Source organism: Balaenoptera musculus, chromosome 4 (genome assembly GCF_009873245.2).
Source record: "Balaenoptera musculus isolate JJ_BM4_2016_0621 chromosome 4, mBalMus1.pri.v3, whole genome shotgun sequence".
In the NCBI taxonomy this organism is placed as follows: Eukaryota; Metazoa; Chordata; class Mammalia; order Artiodactyla; family Balaenopteridae; genus Balaenoptera; species Balaenoptera musculus.
The window spans coordinates 77,630,659-77,649,631 of record NC_045788.1 but is presented as its reverse complement, the minus strand read 5'-3'; the positions used below and the strand labels follow the sequence as shown (position 1 = coordinate 77,649,631).

At 36.7% G+C, this 18,973-nt stretch overlaps 1 protein-coding gene across 1 annotated transcript; it reads left to right on the top strand.

Annotated features, from left to right (window-relative positions):
• The first annotated feature begins 8,303 nt into the window (after nucleotides 1–8,303).
• ARGFX (arginine-fifty homeobox) lies at nucleotides 8,304–18,770 on the top strand. Its single transcript, XM_036849677.1, is given in 4 exon segments — nucleotides 8,304–8,310; nucleotides 17,258–17,406; nucleotides 18,199–18,610; nucleotides 18,613–18,770. Coding segments are annotated over 4 exon segments (726 nt in total).
• Nucleotides 18,771–18,973: the final 203 nt, after the last annotated feature.

Below are 18,973 nucleotides of genomic sequence, written 5' to 3'. Positions count from 1 at the left end.
GGATGACATTTGCCTCATTTTACAGATGAGTAAACAGATGCACAGAGGTGAAGTCACTTGTCCAAGGTCATATAGCTTGTAATACTGGGGGCGGGGGGCTTGGTTAGGGAGCTGGAACTGGGAACCAATTCTGCCTGGATCCACAGGCCACACTTTTAACCTATAGGTAATGTTGGTTTGTATGTTGATAGGAAGGAAAGAGAGAAGAAAAGATTTGAGGTTGGAAGAGATATTTCCCCCACATTTCCTGACCTTTTCAGGCACTTTTTATAAAAGCTGGCTCAATGGTTCATATGGTGATCCCTGGATCTAAAGATGACTCATGGTGATCCAAAGTGATTTCATAATGATTCATGTTGATGGTCCATGACAACCCACTATTGGTGGTTCTGTGGTGATCCATTGTGACCCATGGTTATCCTTGATCCATTAGAATCTATGGTGATTTATGGTTATCTGACATGATAGCAATGAAAATGCCATTTTCTACCTTTGCATTTTATTCTGGGGCAGGTGTAATTTTCATGATGTCAGCCAAACGATGTCACAGTAAAAGAAAAAACAATGCACTGTGCTTACTTGTAATAAGATGAACATTTCTCATCCTTAATTTTGTTTGCTCTGGGTGTTCTGTGGTAAAGATGGAGATGATGTGTACAGATGATGTGTACCTCCTTTGCCTTGAGGGGTTACGGGGTGGAGAGAAAGTTGGAGCTAGGCCTATAAGCAATTAATTTCAAAATACAGCAAATTTGTTCATATTTGATATTTAAGTAAACAAAGTGGCCTGTCAAATTTAATAGGAAGTATGATACAAATTTTGTGGGTAAACACAAACACATAGATACACTCCACAGACATAAGTCATGAAAAAAATGTATGCTGTGTGTTAGAAAAAAGTATATATACACAGATTTAAACAAAGCAGTTTTCTACTATATGCTAGGAAAGAAGTTTAGCATCATCTATGTGAGTGCATATAACAGAGGAACTCATCAGGAAAGGCTTCCATGATGAAGTATTTGAACTGAAACCTGAAGCATTAATGTAAGATAATTACAGGAAATTAGGAGAGAAAGAGCATTCCAGGCAAAGGACCAGTGTGGGCAAAAGACCTGGGTTTTAAAGGACCTTGGAGAATTCTAGAAACTTAAACAAGACCAACATGCTGAAAGATGGTGGGAGAAATTGGCAAAAGATGACATGAGAGATAGGAAAGGTCCAGATCGTGCACAGCATTACAAGCCATAGTGTTTGGCTTTTATTCCTTGGACATTAGAAAACAGTTGAGGGAATTCCCTGGCGTCCAGTGGTTAGGACTCTGCACTTTCACTGCAGGGGACATGGGTTCGATCCTTGGTCGGGGAACTAAGATCCTACAAGCCACTCGTCTGGGTCAAAAACAAACAAACAAACAAAACAACAACAACAAAAACAGTTGAAGAGCTAGGAAAAAGCATGTATCAATTTATGTTAAAAGATGACCCTGGGTCTTATATGGAAAAGAGAAATAAAAGAACAAATGTACAGGAGCAAAAGCAGAATGAAGGAGATGAGTTATAAGATTATTGTCATCCTCCATTAAATAAATGTTGGTGGCTTTTTAGTAACAGTGGAAATGGTGAAAATTATCAGACTGCACATCTATACTGATAGTAGATTGCTTATGGATTCAATGTAGGGTGCAAGAGAAAGAGAGGTCAGGGATGACAAAAAAAAAAAAAGCTGGAACCCCTTTGGCATAATTCAGCTGACCATACATTTCAATCTTACCATGTCTCCCTAGCTGGTAAAATTTTACATTAATTTCTTTACATTTAAACATTCCTATGCCCGCAAGGGCCAAAAAAGCAACATAAATGAGTAAAGTGAAATTAGTGGGGACTGTGAAAAACTCTTTATAGTTTCCTTCCTTGGACATTGCATGTGGCAAAAACCACCAATAGTTGACCCCTAGTAGCAGCTATTCACATCTTCTAGCATAATAACAGAATTCCAAAATTTTACCTAGGCCCATGGCCATCCAAAACACAGACTATCAATGAGGGTTTCTCAGGAAGGCTTAACTTATGAATGATATAGAATAAGAGATTTATTGCAGACATTAGACCTTATAAAATTGTGGGATATGGTGAAGACTGCTTTACCTCTGCTTCTGGTGGCAGGTCTGAAGTCCCTACAGGTCAGCAGGGCCAACAGTTGGGAAGAAAGCCTGGATGTGAAACAGGGAAGCATGAGAACTGGAACTTGCCAAGACAAATTGGGAGTCCATAACTGCAAAAGAGAAACTGCATTCATCTCACTGCCTCCTCCTCTCAATGGGAAAAGTAGCAAAAAAAATTGTAGCCATCTTTAATCTACAGAACTGACTATATTTCTTTTCCTTCCTTGCAGTCAAGTATGTGAGCACTTTGGTGTTCATGGTGTGTCTAGATGAGGATTTTTTTAAACTTTAGGGATTAAACAGGCTCCTAGAATCTAAGTATTGGATTAATCCATTCTGGAAAATTCTTTTTTTTTAAAAAATAAATTTATTTATTTATTTATTTTTGGCTGCATTGGGTCTTCATTGCTGTGAGCAGGCTTTCTCTAGTTGCAGCGAGCAGGGGCTACTCTTCGTTGCCGTGCGTGGGCTTCTCATTGCGGCGGCTCCTCTGGTTATGGAGCATGGGCTCTAGGTGCACGGGCTTCAGTAGTTGTGGCTCGCGGCCTCTAGAGCTCAGGCTCAGTAGTTGTGGCGCACGGGTTTAGTTGCTCCCTGGCACGTGGGATCTTCCCAGACCAGGGCTCGAACCTGTGTCCCCTGCATTGGCAGGCAGATTATTAACCACTGTGCCACCAGGAAAGTCCTGGAAAATCCTTAGATATTATATTTAAAATACTGCTCAACTATATTCTGTCTCTCTCTCTCTCTCTTCCAGATCTCCAATTAGAAGTATGTGAGACTTTCCCACTCTATTATCCCTGTCTCTTAATCCTTCCTTCCATTCTTCCTTGGAAAAAGGATATGTCCAGTAGCTGGGATGGAACAATAGGATCTTGGAATTTCCTCTTCCTATAGACTACATTATATCCTTAAAGAAAGATTTTCAGGGAACTGTTTGAACTTGAAATTTTTTGTCATTCAGTTATGCAAGATCATCTTTAAACATTGGTTTAGGGTTTTCCTAAAATATTTTGTCATCCCCAAGATTTGGTTGATGGAGGCCCACCCATCTCTTTCATAAATGAGAGGGAATAAAAAGAAGACTGTATGAATCTGTGTAATTATTCAACAAATCTGCTTTAACAGTGACCTTCTCAGAGAGGCCTTCCTTTTTAAATATCACCCAATAGCTCAGCACTCTCTTTTCCCTTCCTCAGCTCTATTTCCTTCATAACACTTATAACTCTGAAATGTATTATTTGTTCACATGTTTATAGACTCACTTCCTCACCAGAATGTAAGTCCACGAGGGCAGGAACTTTGTCTTCTTCTCTGTTTTATCTCCAGCACTTAGTACAATGTGTGACACATAGTAGACACTCAAAATATTTGTGGAATGGATGAATGACACCTATGTCAGGCATTTTGTTGGGGTCTGGAACACAATGATGAAGGAAAGAAACACAGTATCCTCTGTTGTGTATCTTAATTTCAACCCAACTGTCCTCCTTTTCTGAAATTTTTCAGTTCTGTTATTTGATCTGGAAATTAGTCTGAGGAAGACTTTATTGCATGTACCATGTTCTCTGAGATGTAAATATTAACTCTTCATACCAGAGACATCAATTGAGAAGGATTCCTGAACTATGAATCTCCTAGAGTTTAATATTTGGGCCTGGATATCCTCAGACTGATTTGTCCTTTTTCTTCCTCCTGGGATGAGGGAGGGAATACCTATGAAAACCTTGAAGAAAGAGGATTTCACTTATCAAGGGAGAATGTAGCAACCAATCAATAAACAAACATAAATGTTTAATTGTTTTAGTGATATTAATGGCTTTAACTTCATAGCCACCCTGAGACCTTGTGAATTGCCCAAGGTCACACATCTATAGTGTAGCCTAGATGCACACAGTTCAGCTCCAGAATCCATTCTCACTCTTTTCTACATTTTCCCACTCTCTTTTCCTTCTTTTTCTGCCCTCCCCCATCACTTTGTGGACACTTTTGATGCCTGGGAGAACTGCCAGAGTTCTTTTTTTACATCTTTGCCTTCTCTTCTTTCTTCGTCCTGTCAGGCAAGAGTTACAGAGAAGTCTTAGACCCTTGCCCAGCTAAGAAGAAAGAAAGGTGGAGGAGAGCCATCCTGGGGTTAAGGAGGAAGAATGAGCCAATCAGACCTTCAAAAACAGGACCTGCCCAGGGAATAAGGTTGTGTCCCTGGAGTACCAGCCACCTAGAATGAATAAATGGATTAAATGGAATGAAAGAATAATGTCCTCAACAACCACAGTCTATGCCACATAACTGGCACAGGGTCTTTCTCCAGGATGAGAGTGGAGAACAAGCAACACTGCTCCTTCCAGACAATTTTCCTCCACACACACACCATGTGTTTCCACCCCTGCAAACAGTTTTCTCCTTGCTCACTTCTGAGGCTGGAAACCTTTGCCATCATCCTAGATGGCATCATCACCCAGCACATGCTCTTCCTCTCAGTGCTACAGGACAACCCTATAGCCCTGCCTTTTCATAGACTGGCCTCTATCTGAAAAGGAAGAATCTGCATTTCTCACCCAGCCAAGAAAGGGGATGGAGAAAAGGAAGGAGGAGCTGCCTAAGGGAGAGCTGGGACGGCCCCTGCTCTGGATCCACTCGAGGTAAACCCAGAGTAGAACCAGGCAGGCTGGAAAATGGCAGAGAGATGGAGAAAGGGTTCAGCAAATGAGATTTTTTCTTTTAACTTTCATTTTTTCTCATTATTGTAAAAAATGAAAATATGATGAAGAAAGTGAATATTCAGTGGAATTCCTATCTCTTAAAATAATCCCTGTTAACAGTTTGCTTCTTTCTCTCTTTTTTTTCTTTATTGGTCTTTTTGCTTATAAGTATATTTTCTTGTTAAAAAGTTCCAAGAGACTCTTCCCAATCAGTACCTATTAACTCATGCATCTGTCATCCATCCATGTAATCACTCATAAAATAACTGTTTTTTTAACTTTGTTCCAAATCAAGGGCTTGGCTCTGGGGATACAGCAATAAACAAAATATTACATACAAGAGACTTGCATTCAGTTGTAGGAGATAAAGAAATATAGATATATTAATTTATTGTACTTTAAGGTAGGTTTTCCAAATTCATTTTTATTGAGAGAGTAATTCATATAATAAATGTACCACAATTTATCTATTCTATTGATAGATACTTAGGTTTACTCTAAAATTTTGACAATAAAACATAATGAATATCGTTGTATAGTTTGTTTCTTACAACATCTTTTACATATTTTCATAAGTTCTTTTAAATATAAACAATGGGCTAAAAGTTTATATGACATTTTTGTGTCATATATTTTAAAATATTTAAAATTTCAATGACAGTAACCTAAAATAGTTCCTAAAAGATCAAAGAAATTAACATTCTTCCCAAGTGAATAAAAGTGCCAGAGCTTATCCCTGCACCATGAACCCTGAGTTATATTCATATTTTAAACAGAAGAAGGAAAAAAGGAAAAGGAAAAATTATTTCATTCCTATATCAAATGGCATTTCCTTTTAATTATCTTTCCATATGCTTATTAGCCAATCAAATCGCTAGATAACAAATTCTTTCTGGGCAGAAACATTTTAATTCTTGCTTGTCACTGTGTCCCTAGAACTCAGCACACAACACAGAGCATGATAAATAATGTATATAAAATAAATGTTAAGCAAATTGTAGTTAAGCTGAATTTTTAGGTACTGAATGGATATAAGGTAAGGAGTACAAAGAGAATGAGAGGAAAAATGGAAATTGATAGACGCACATAACTGAGAGATACTGAAAAAGAGAATGATGTACTGAGAGGGAATAAGAGAGATTCTGAGAGAGATGTTGGGATAAATTGTGAGTTTTCTGTACTGTGTCCTCTCTTTCTGGAACACCTGTCGATCATTATCTCATTTCCTGCATTGATTCTTTAATGCCTAAATCTTTTCTTTCCTATTGTCTATTGCTTTATACTCTTGCTTTACTTTGGATACATTTCTTTTGTCACATGGTACTTTCCATCTTCCTTCTTTGGTAGGCTGCAGGGTGTGAATCTAGTCTTTTGTTTCTGGATCTATGGCTTAGTCTATGCCCTCTGGCTAGCTGATGGGAGGAGTGGAAAGGGCCAGGATCAGAGTCTCCTCCCCAGTCTAGAGAAGCACAGTCCAACAATCCAATGATTTCTACTATGATTTGAAGCAGAAGTCAAGTCTATTAAAGTCCTAATTGACTTCCCCCACCCAATGCCAGAATAGTGTTTGTCACCCAGTATTCATTCAATAAATAAGTGATGAATAATGTACAGCATATGACTGTAGTTAATGATACCATATTGCATATTTGAAACTTGCTATGGGAGTAAATCTTAAAAGTTCTCAACACAAGAAAAAAAAATTTGTAACTATGTATGGTGATGGATGTTAACTAGATTTATTGTGGTGATCACTTCACAATATTTACAAATATTGAATCATTATGTTTATACCTGAAACTAACATGTTATTATGTCAATTATAAATTAATAGATTTGAGGGGAAAAATAAGTAATGAGTGAATAAATGAAAGAACAAACAGATGGATGAATGAGTAAGCCTTCGGTCATTTTGAGGAAGATGGTGGCAGGGGCGGGGGGCAAAGCACCACAGAGAAAACAAAACTAAAGTTCAACAAAAAGCATTAGCCAGAGTGATAAAATATATAGCATTATGGCTAAACAAACTAGAGCTCAGACAATTAAGGAGATGACAGCAGTTAAAAAATATTAAGAATAGAATGAGAAGGTCTAATATAAATCTAATGGAAATTCTAGAAGAAGCTAGTAAAGATAATCAAAGAAAGGCAATGTTCAAAGAATTAATCGCTCAAAAATGTCCATAATTGAAAAAACTCAAGAAAGTTTAGATTGAAGACATATAGTGAGATGTGGACAGGATAAATAGAAATCTTACCTAGACACTATGGACAAAGCACAAATCTTTTAAAAGCAACTAGAGAGTAGAGAAAGATTACCTATAAAGGAATAAAAGTTTGACTGTCAGCAGATGTCTCAAATGAGCTCTATACTCATCTAACTTATTATGCAAGATTGACAATGTAATCAATATATTTTCAGGCAAAGAAAGTCTTAAAATGTTTACAATTAATGGACCATCACTAAAAGAGCTACTAATGATGCTACTTCAGAAAGAATAAAACTGTGCCAAGAGGAAAAAGAAGGATGAAAAAAAACAGTGATGACCAAAGAACTTGATAAACCTATGGTTACATCTAAATAAATATTTATGACAAAATAACAATGATGACTTTTAGGGGCATAAAAGCAAGTTTGATAACTGAGTCACCTTGCTGTACAGAAGAAATTAACAAAACAATGTAAATCAACTACAATAAAATTTTTTTAAAAGAGGCAAAATACTAGACAAAAGTAACACAAAAGACTGAAGATGGAGAATTCACTGTTAAAAATTCAAGGAGCATTTTATTATTTGGAAGACATATAGAGAAACAGATTAATGTTTGAATTTTTAAAGGCAAGTATGTATGTGAAAAAATTAATGGTAATTAAATCTTGCATATAACTTACACACCATTGTGGGAGAGGGGGAGGGAATACAGTGCAACCATTCCAACAGAAGGCAGGAAAAGTGAAAAAAAGAAAAAACACAAAGCACAAAGATAAGGAAGTAGAAATCAGTCCTCATAGATTACTAATCATTATCCTATCAAACATAAGTGGATTTAATCCATGTTAAAATTCTCCAATTGGACTGCTGTTTTAAAGAGACAGACCTATAACTTTAAATAATGCAAGAGTAAAAGTAAAGAGGTGGTGGTATCAAAAGGACACAGGAGCCAGCATAAAGGGTTGGTCAAAGGTAGGGAGTTTGAGTATAAAGAGAATAATGACTCTATTTCCAGCGACAGTTATTTAGTCTCTAAGCATATTTTTATTGAATAAATAAATGATTGAATGAATGAAGGGTGTGACATTAGGGGTGTGTCTGGGTGGTGCAAGGGTCTGATGGTATCAAAAATTATGTTTAAATACAGGGTGTTTCACCATGAGGGCACACTGAAGGAACTGCAGGTCCAGAGAGACACATCAAGAGGGCTTGAAAATGGGCAGTCATGACAGGTAAGCAGGGGGAGGGGAGGGATAGAAGGGGAGGGCTCCAGAATGTGGGGTTTAAGTGGTCAAAAAGGGTTTAAAAGACCAAAGGAGCAAGATTAAGGATGCAGATCACTCAGCTCCATCCCCATTGGAGGGAGGTGACAGAGGGTTGTAAATTGAGGACAGAGGGTTGTAAATTTAGAACAGAGGGAAGGTCTGATTGCCTTATGAAAGTCAGGGAGTAAATGTGAGAATCCTTATTACTGAAGGTTGTTGTCTGCTTTGCAGAGCTCCCATACTTTCCCGGTTTGTGCTAGCCTGGACTTCTTTGAAAATCCTCATTAGACTATTCATCATTAGAAGCTCCATCCGAGCAGCAGTTTTTGTGTGTTTTGTTCACTGCAGAATCACCAGACAGAGATAAGCACTGGCTGTAGAAGGCAGGCAATAAATACTTGCTGAGTAAGTGCAGTACCCCTGGTGGCAATTCTGTCTTGTGCTTTCCATAGCCCTGATCTGGGAAAATACCCAAGTTCAGATGAAACCTATGCTTCTTTGTTTAATATGCCAGTTTTAGCTGTAGACCCTCAAATGCCCCTCCTGAGGAAGTGGGCAGGGGCTTAGATTTGCACACAGGAGTTAGTAAGACCTGATTCCCAGTTAAGCTACTCTAGCTACCCAGACTTTAAGAACTTAACCTCCCTTCATTTATAAGAGGATGCTAACAATTGTACTTCTCCCCATGTGTTTGTTGAGAATTAAATGAATCACGTATATGAAGCACTTAGGTGTCTAACACATGGAAAACATCTCCAAATATTATTATTATTATTACTATTATTATATTTAACCAGATATTTACTATTTCTGTGCCTCTTCATTCCTAAAGTTCCAATTTTCCCTTTAGCATGAAGAACTTTCTTTAACATTTCTATAGAACAGGACTAATGGCCATAGATCTCATAGTTTCTCTTAATCTGAGAATGTCATCATTTCACCTTCATTCTTTTTTTTAAATTTTTAAATTTAATTGTATTTTTTATACAGCAGGTTCTAATTAGTTATCTATTTTATACATATTAGTGTATATATGTCAATCCCAATCTCCCAATTCATCCTACAACCATCTATATTCATCAGTGATATTGGTCTGTTATTTTCTTTTTTTGTAGTATCTTTGTCTAGCTTTGGTATCAGGGTGATTGTGGCCTCATAGAATGAGTTGGGAGTGTTCCTTCCTCTGCAATTTTTTGGAAGAGTTTCAGAAGGATGGGTGTTAGCTCTTCTCTAAATGTTTGATAGAATTCACCTGTGAAGCCATCTGGTCCTGGACTTTTGTTTGCTGGAAGATTTTTAATCACAGTTTCATTACTTGTGATTGGTCTGTTCATATTTTCTATTTCTTCCTATTTCAGTCTTGGAAGATTATACCTTTCTAAGACTTTGTCCATTCCTTCCAGGTTGTCCATTTTATTGGCACAGTTGCTTGTAGTAGTCTCTTAGGATGCTTTGTATTTCTGCAGTGTCCGTTGTAACTTCTCCTTTTTCATTTCTAATTTTATTGATCTGAGTCCTCTGCCTCTTTCTCTTGATGATTCTGGCTAAATGTTTATCAATTTTGTTTACCTTTTCAAAGAACCAGATTTTAGTTTTATTGATCTTTGCTATTTTCTTTGTTTCTATTTCATTTATTTCTGCTCTGATCTTTATGCTTTCTTTCCTTCTACTAACTTTGGGTTTTGTTTGTTCTTATTTCTCTAGTTCCTTTAGGTGTAAGGTTAGATTGTTTATTTGAGATTTTTCTTGTTTCTTGAGGTAGGCTTGAATTGCAATAAACTTCCATCTTAGAACTGCTTTTGCTGCATCCCACAGGTTTTGGATCGCCGTGTTTTCATTGTAATTTTTCTCTAGGTATTTTTTGATTTTCTCTTTGATTTCTTCAGTGGTCTCTTGGTTGTTTAGTAACGTATTGTTTAGCCTCCATGTGTTTGTGTTTTTTACATTTTTCTGCCTATAATTTATTTCTAATCTCAAAGCTTTGTGGTCGGAAAAGATGCTTGATATCATTTCAATTTTCTTAAATTTACCAAGGCCTGATTTGTGACCCAAGATGTGATCTCTCCTGGAGAATGTTCCGTGTGCACTTGAGAAGAAAGTGTAATCTGCTGTTTTTGGATGGAATGTCCTATAAATATCAATTAAATCTATCTGTTCTATTGTGACATTTAAAGCTTGTGTTTCCTTATTAATTTTCTGTCTGGAGGATCTGTCCATTGGTGTAAGTGAGGTGTTAAAGTCTCCCACTATTATTGTGTTACTGTCAATTTCCTCTTTTATAGCTGTTAGCAGTTGCCTTATGTATTGAGGTGCTCCTATGTTGGGTGCATATATATTTATAATTGTTATATCTTCTTCTTGGATTGATCCCTTGATCATTATGTAGTGTCCTTCCTTGTCTCTTGTAACATTCTTTATTTTAAAGTCTATTTTATCTGATATGAGTATTGTTACTCCAGCTTTCTTTTGATTTCCATTTGCATGAATATCTTTTTCCATCCCCTCACTTTCAGTCTGTATGTGTCCCTAGGTCTGAAGTGGGTCTCTTGTAGACAGCATATATATGGGTCTTGTTTTTTTATCCATTCAGCGAGCCTGTGTCTATTGGTTGGAGCATTTAATCCATTCACGTTTAAGGTAATTATCAATATGTATGTTCCTATTACCATTTTCTTCATTGTTATGGGTTTGTTTTTGTAGGTCCTTTTCTTCTCTTGTGTTTCCCCCCTAGAGAAGTTCCTTTAGCATTCGTTGTAGAGCTGGTTTGGTGGTGCTGAATTCTCTTAGCTTTTGCTTGTCTGTAAAGCTTTTGATTTCTCCCTTGAATCTGAATGAGATCCTTGCTGGGTAGAGTAATCTTGGTTGTAGGTTCTTCCCTTTCATCACTTTAAATGTATCATGCCAGTCTCTTCTGGCTTGTAGAGTTTCTACTGAGAAATCAGCTGTTAACCTTATGGGAGTTCCCTTGTATGTTATATGTCGTTTTGCCCTTGTTGCTTTCAATAATTTTTCTCTGTCTTTAATTTTTGTCAATTTGATTACTATGTGTCTCGGCATGTTTCTTCTTGGGTTTATCCTGTATGGGACTCTGCACTTCCTGGACTTGGGTGGCTATTTCCTTTCCCATGTCAGGGAAGTTTTCAACTATAATCTCTTCAAATATTTTCTCGGGTCCTTTCTCTCTCTCTTCTCCTTCTGGGACCCCTATAATGTGAATGTTGTTGCATTTAATGTTGTGCCAGAGGTCTCTTAGGCTGTCTACATTTCTTTTCATTCTTTTTTCTTTATTCTGTTTTGTGGCAGTGAATTACACCATTCTGTCTTCCAGATCACTTATCCTTTCTTCTGCCTCAGTTATTCTGCTATTGATTCCTTCTAGTGTATTTTTCATTTCAGTTATTGTATTGTTCATCTCTGTTTGTTTGTTCTTTAATTCTTCTAGGTCTTTGTTAAACATTTCTTGCATCTTCTCGATCTTTGCCTCCATTCTTTTTCAAAGGTCCTGGATCATCTTCACTATCATTATTCTGAATTCTTTTTCTGGAAGGTTTCCTATCTCCAGTTCATTTATTTGTTTTTCTGGGGTTTTATCTTGTTTCTTCATCTGGTACATAGCCCTCTGTCTTTTCATCTTGTCTATCTTTCTGTGAATGTATTTCTCATTGTTTTGGTGCAAATTCTTTATTAAAGGGATAATGAGTCTTTTCTCTTTCATTTCCATAACAAAAGTTCTCAACTCTGATGCAATTTATTTTATCCATTTAAGGTTTTTTTTTCCTTTATTATTTCGATATAAACTTTTAAAAATTAGCTATCGAATATATCTGGAATTGCTTTTGAATTTTGTCAGCTAGAGTGTAATTTAATTTCTTGTACACTAATGGCCACTTCTATACCTACTAACTAGAAATGCCATCTTTCCATATCTGCTAGTGTTTGTTTGTTTGTTGGTTTTTCTATATTCTAGTCTAGTGCTAAGTTAGCCTTTTTTTTTTTTTTGCCTTTTTTTAAACTAATACTGTAGCATTCCATATGTTACCAATTTAGAGTACGTTTTGTTAGCTGGCAGTCCAGCCTATTCTGTTTTCTTTTTAAAAAATTTCTCAGATATCTTTAAATAATTTCTCTTCCCAATATTTTTAAAATACAAAATTGCACTCTTTAATTAAGGCTTTTAATTTATATTTGGCCATCTCAGAGTAGTTGTAACATTAGGTTGGTCAGTGTAAATAACTATGGCTCCCTATTGGATAAATACACCATCTTTACAGCCAAAGGTTAACACATACAAAGCAAAAAAGGCAACAGTTACTGCAGCTTAGGCCTTGTGACCAATTACACATGATTTAAAATTACTTCCCATCCACATTACTTGTCCACCATTTAACTTGTCCACCATTTAATGGATTATTGCAACCAAAGCATTACACATGTGAAACAATCACTAATGGGCAAAAATACAAAACCTGTAATATTTTGTATTGTAAATACACTCATGCATGAGCAAGCAAGGGATTTGCAGTGAGAATCTACAGCTGCCTGAAAATGATTTACAAAAATTGTTAAATCATTAAAATATTGTTTGAAAATATATACTTCTTGTTGCAGACTCCCGCTGTACATACAACTATAAACACTGTTCCCTGTGTAAACAGTATAGGAAATGTATAACAAGACGTGAAAAGTCTGGACATTTCCTTCAAACAGATAGTAAAGTCAATGTCTTTCTTTTTTTTTTTAAGTTCTGCTGCCCCATTTTTTAAAATTTTTAATTGTTTATGAAATTTTTAAAGGTTACACTCCATTTACAGTTATTACAACATTGTCTATAGTCCCCATGTTGTATAATACATTTTTGTAGCCTATCTTACACCCAATAGTTTGTACCTCCCACTCCATCACCCTTATAATACCCTTCCCCCTGCACTGGTAACCACTAGTTTGTTCTCTATATCTGTGAGTCTGCTTCTTTTTTGTTATACTCCCTAGTTTGTTGTATTTTTTAGATTTCACATATAAGTGATATCATACAGCATTTGTCTTTCTCTGTCTGACTCCATTTAGTATGATAATCTTTAGTTGCATTCATGTTGCTGCAAATGGCATTGTTTCATTATTTTTTATGGCTGAGTAGTATTCCATTGTATATATGTACCACATCTTCTTTATCCATTCATCTGTTGATGGACACTTAGGTTGCTTCCATATATTGGCAATTGTAAATAATGCTGCTATGGACATTGTGGTGCATGTGTCATAGCAGTCCCTTTTTATGCTTGATGAAACTGAGGTGAAGAGTTTAAACTGTTCATGATCACATTCCTAGAAAAGTACAGTTGATAAGTAAAATTCTACTATTAAACATAAATGATTCAGAGATTACTGAATCTCCACTCCACTTCTAGCCACTTATCTTAACAAACATAGTTCCTGCTCATAACAGTTCCATCTCAGGGTGAATCCCTCTCCTTTTGGAAAAAATAATTGCTGAAGATTACATTTTATTTACTTATTTCAACTTTTTATTATATAGAAAATTTAAAATATAAACAAAAAAAGAGGGGAGTTCCCCGGTGGTCTAGTGGTTAGGATTCAGTGCTTTCACTGCTGTGGCCCAGGTTCAGTCCCTGGTAGGGGAACTGAGATCCCACAAGCCTCATGGAGTGGCCAAAAAACAAAAAAACAAAACCACAACAGAATAGTATACTTTCATGGGTCTATCATTCAATCTTAGCAAGTATACATCTCATTTAGCATAGTGTTTTTGATGTTCATTCATGTTGTATAAAATGCATCAGTAATCCATTACTTTTATTGCTGAATGGTATTGCATTGTAGGAATACAAAAAGTTGGTGTATTCATTCAATAAGGAGATTTAGATTGTTACCAACTAGGCAATAATGAACAATGCTGCTATGAATAGTTGGGTATACATCTTTGCATAGATAAATGTTCTTATTCCCTTGGGTAGATTCCTAGGAAGAAATTGCCAGATGGTTTTTCAAAGTGGCTATATCATTTAACAGTCCCACCTGTAATTTCCAATTGCTGTATGAAAGTTCCAATTTCTCCACACTCTTCCACATCTTCATTTATATATCTTCTTTGGTGAAAAGCTTACTCAAATCTATTAATTAGGTTTAAAGGATTTTTAATTGGAATATATGCCTTCTTATTTTTAAGATACAAGAGTTTATTATATATTCCAGATGCAAATCCTTTCAGATATATGATGTTTTCCTTCTGCCTGAAGGATGATCTTTAACATATCCTATAGTTCAGGTCTGCTGGTAATGGATTATTTCAACTTTTGTATGTCTAAAAGCATCTTTTCACAAATAACTTTTCTCAGAATGGTCTGGTGAACTTTCCAGTGTATACCTGTTGATGTTTGGGGGGTTCTCATCTTCTTAAGCCCTGATGATTCCCTGCTGTCTTCCTTCTGCATCTTTGTGCACAGATAAGTGGGAAGCCACAGACAATCAGCAGCTCCAAGATCCATTTGATAAACACAAGAAAGGAGGTGCCAGAACAGTCTGGTTCTTACACCAAGATATAGGCATAAATCTTTGAGGCAAAAAATTGTTATAGCCTTACTAAAAGGGATAATATTACAAATAAACACAGAAGCAAGCTGATAATAATTTAAGAGTATGTAAAAAGGTAAATACATACACAAAGGTTAGTCTTTTTCTTCTTTTTTATCACCTGTGAGCTTTTTATCTAATTTACTTTTATATGTTGTGTTTAATACACAAATAGATAATAAATTTAAAGCCTTTACCTTTATTTTTAATACATAATTAAATCAGACATTGTGTATATCATATAGGATTTAACATCTTAACTTGTAACATCTTTCTGCTAAACAGACAATATACAGTCCAATGAGATAGTTACATTCTCTTTTAATTTAATTTTTATTTTATTTTGGCCTCACCGTGGCGCATGCAGCATCTTAGTTCCCTGACCAGGGGTTGAACCCACGCTGTGCCACCTACAGTGGAAGTGCGGAGTCTCAACCACTGGACCACAAGGGAAGTCCCAACATTCTTTGGTTCATATCAAGACTTTGAAATCCAGTGAATAATTTACACTTACCAGCATATCTCAATCTAAATGCTAAATTTTCATCAGAAATACTTACTCTGCATTTAGAGTTCATAAAATTTACAGGTGAAAGAGTAGATTCACATATGCAAGTTGTTCTAAGCATATTAAAAAGCTTCCCAATAACTGGATTGAATACCAGTGTTTAAAGTTAAATTAATTAAAATTCAATAAAATTAAAAATTCAGTACTTGGTGGAACTAGTCACATTTTTGTGTTTGATAGCCATGTTGGGTAGTGGCTACCATACTATACAGAAGAGCTCTAGAGAGTAATTGGGTGGCTGGGGAACAAAGATGGTTTCAAATTTGTACTATTTCCATACATGACTTAACACAAATACATGAATAAAAAATTGTCTTGTTTTAAAGCAATATGGTAACTAGTAAGTTGTAGAGATCGCAAATGCACCCCTACAGGATGAATGTGGGGGCAAAAGAGTTATCTTAATATTATATAAGTTTCTTATAACTTAAAACAAAATTCCTAGTAACAGCATTTCATAAACATATTCCAAAAGTGCTGTATCACAAAAAACTTATTTCAAAGTAAAGGTTATATGTCTGGTAAAACTACACTATTTAATTAAAAGAATAGGACAGACTTCCCTGGCTGTCCAGTGGTTAAGACTCCGTGCTTCCACTGCAGGGGGCAAGGGTTTGACCCCTGGTCGGGGAACTAAGATCCCGAGTGCTGTGTGGCATGGCCAAAAAAAAAAAAAAGAAGAGGCTCAGAGTGTGTTGATGAAGATATGGCTATTTAAGGTAAATGCAAACAGTTTGAATAGAATACTTTTGTAAAATGTGAGTAGAAAAAAATCAATAATTATAAATTAATATTTTATATATTTGATTTCAAATACATATGAACTTCAAAAATAAATTAGATACTATAAGTTTAGGAATATGTACATTTAAATATGTGATTATATTAAATATATTTGTAAAAGTTATTTCTGTGTATGTTCATAAGTGGCATTAGTTTTGTTGATAGTGTTTATTCTTGTCTGATTTTAGTGTTGGTGTTAGGGACTTCAAATACAGAAGTGAGGTCCAAGTGAAAACTCTTCTTCCTTATACTGAAATGGGCATATAGCAGGAGAATTAGCACAACATTGCCTTGAATTCTATAACTTACTTGTTTTTTTAATGGTTATTAGTCCATTCAGTGTCTGCAGTTGTTTTTCAGCAAATTTTGGTAATTGTATTTTCTTAGAAAATTTCCTTTTTCTCTCCATTGCCATTTTTAAAAATATTCCATAATTTTTCAGTTGTCTCCACATATTTAGTTATCTCTCATTTCTTATGAACCTTTTCTCAGAGGAGCGAATAGAGCTTCAGAAAGCCTGGAGAAGAAAAAACCCATTTTCTAGATGAGATAGACTAGGTTCCTGAATAAATAAATGAGAAGAGGAAACCCATTTTGAAGAGTGTGTTATATATTCAGGCGTGGGGACATGAGGTTTTTTTCCCAGTTTCTAAAAGAAACAAAATATGGAAAAGAAGACAAGGGTAACCACTGTCCACTGTCCTGAGGTTAGGCAGGGTAGACAGACTGGGTACAGAGAAAATTGAAGAGGTAACATTTCCTAGCAGGGACAAACTAAATTTCAGAAAACAGAGGACAGAGTGATGTTACACAGGGCTCAGCCTCCTAGAGTCAACACCTGGGATCTTTATCTCCTAGATTCCAAGCCTGGTTGGGGGGAAGACATGGGAAATTCACAGTTGTGGTATTTTGGGGATTTGAGTGGGAAGGGGATTGTGTTAGTGTAACAACCTCCTCTCCATCTCTGCTCTACAGCAAAATGGAAGAAGCCTCACGAACGCACCTCATTCACACACACACAGCATGAAGAGTTGGAGGCTCTGTTTAGCTGCAACATGTTTCCAGATAAAAACCTCCAGAGAGAACTTGCTTTAAAACTCAACCTACCGGCGTCAACAGTAAAGGTCTGTCTGATCCTCTGAGGTGTGCTTTGAGCCCCCATCCAAATTACATTCTACTATTCAGCCTGGAAATTCCCTCTGTAACACAATAGTAGTAACACTTCATTTATTGAGTACCTACTGTGTGCTAGTACTGAGCTGGGCACATTGTATATGTTGGCTTTATTATCATCCAGTTTAAAAGATGAGGAAAAGTGAGTTTTGGGAGCCAAGTGACTGGGTCACAGAGATAATACATAGTATAACTGGAATTAGAACTCCAGAGGTACGAAAGAGCTCAAATTAGAGAAATGACTCTCATTCAGACAGACTTCTTACTTAGGAAGTTCTCTAGCAAAACCCTGCAATCATTTATTCACAACATTACCAACAGACAAGTAACTCCTCCAAAATCTGAGTCTGCTAAGGCCCCAAATTTTTGTTAGAATATTGCTCACTGAAGAGGCCTTCTAAAATAATCCTTGAAAATCCCTTAGTTCAAATTCTCCACCTCTCCCTACATCCCTGAACTTCCTTCTCTTCTCTAGAGTTTAGGACCCTTTCTCTGAACCCCCAACACAACCTCTGAGATATACCCTCCTTTTTTTTCTTTCTTTTTCCTCTGGGGCCCAGCCTTGATCCCTCATTGTTCCTATTGACTCCATTCATACCTACTACCTCTGCTCTCTCAGAACTCAGTATCATAGCGATCTGGAGAGGACATGAGGGTTATAACCTGACTTTTTTCACCCAGGAGAAGCCTCAAACTCCTTCTCCAGTAACAGACCATAATCTCCTCTCTTCCCCCACTCCCAGATTTGGTTCAGGAATCGGTGGTTCAAAAAGAGGAAGCAGCAGTGGCAACAAGAGCAGCAATCACTAAAGCCACCGAACCAGGTCCTTCCAGCCAAAAATGTGCCCACAGCATCAACCAGTCCTCATTCTTTTCTCCCTGCAGTTTCAGATTCCTATAGCTCCCACTCACCTCAGCCCTTAGACCCTTTCCATTGGGCAGGGGACTCTATAATCACTGAGATTGCTACAAGTGATGTCCAAATGCAAGATCCTCAGTTGGAGAGGCTAGTGGCCTCAGTTCCTGCTTTGTACTCTGATGCCTATGACATAGCACAAATCATGGAACTGTACAGTTTTCCTGCTGAGGATGAGATAGCCAGCTCTTCTTTCCACTCTCTGTATCATTATCTCTCACCAACAAGGCCCAGTTAGAATAGAATTCCTCTCTTAGCCTCTTTGCTGATCCAGCTGTAGGTTTATCTCCCGGGCAAACCTGCTTCAGTATGACAAGCTGGAGCTTTGCAGCCTACAGTCTAAGAAACAGCCTGGAATTCCAGAACCCCTTCAGTATGGTACACTTTGTATGTCGCTGATCAAAGTACTAATAAATATCAGACAGTATTGAAAAAGGATCTTCTTGCATCTTGTACATGCTCTTTCCTTTGTCTGCTTTTAACTCAAATATCTGGCTCAGTGTTACTTTGATTTCCATGGAAATGTTGTAAAAACTAGGAGTTTCCCACAAGTATAGCTAGTACTACACAATCAGCACCACAACTCTCCCTAGAGAGGCCTT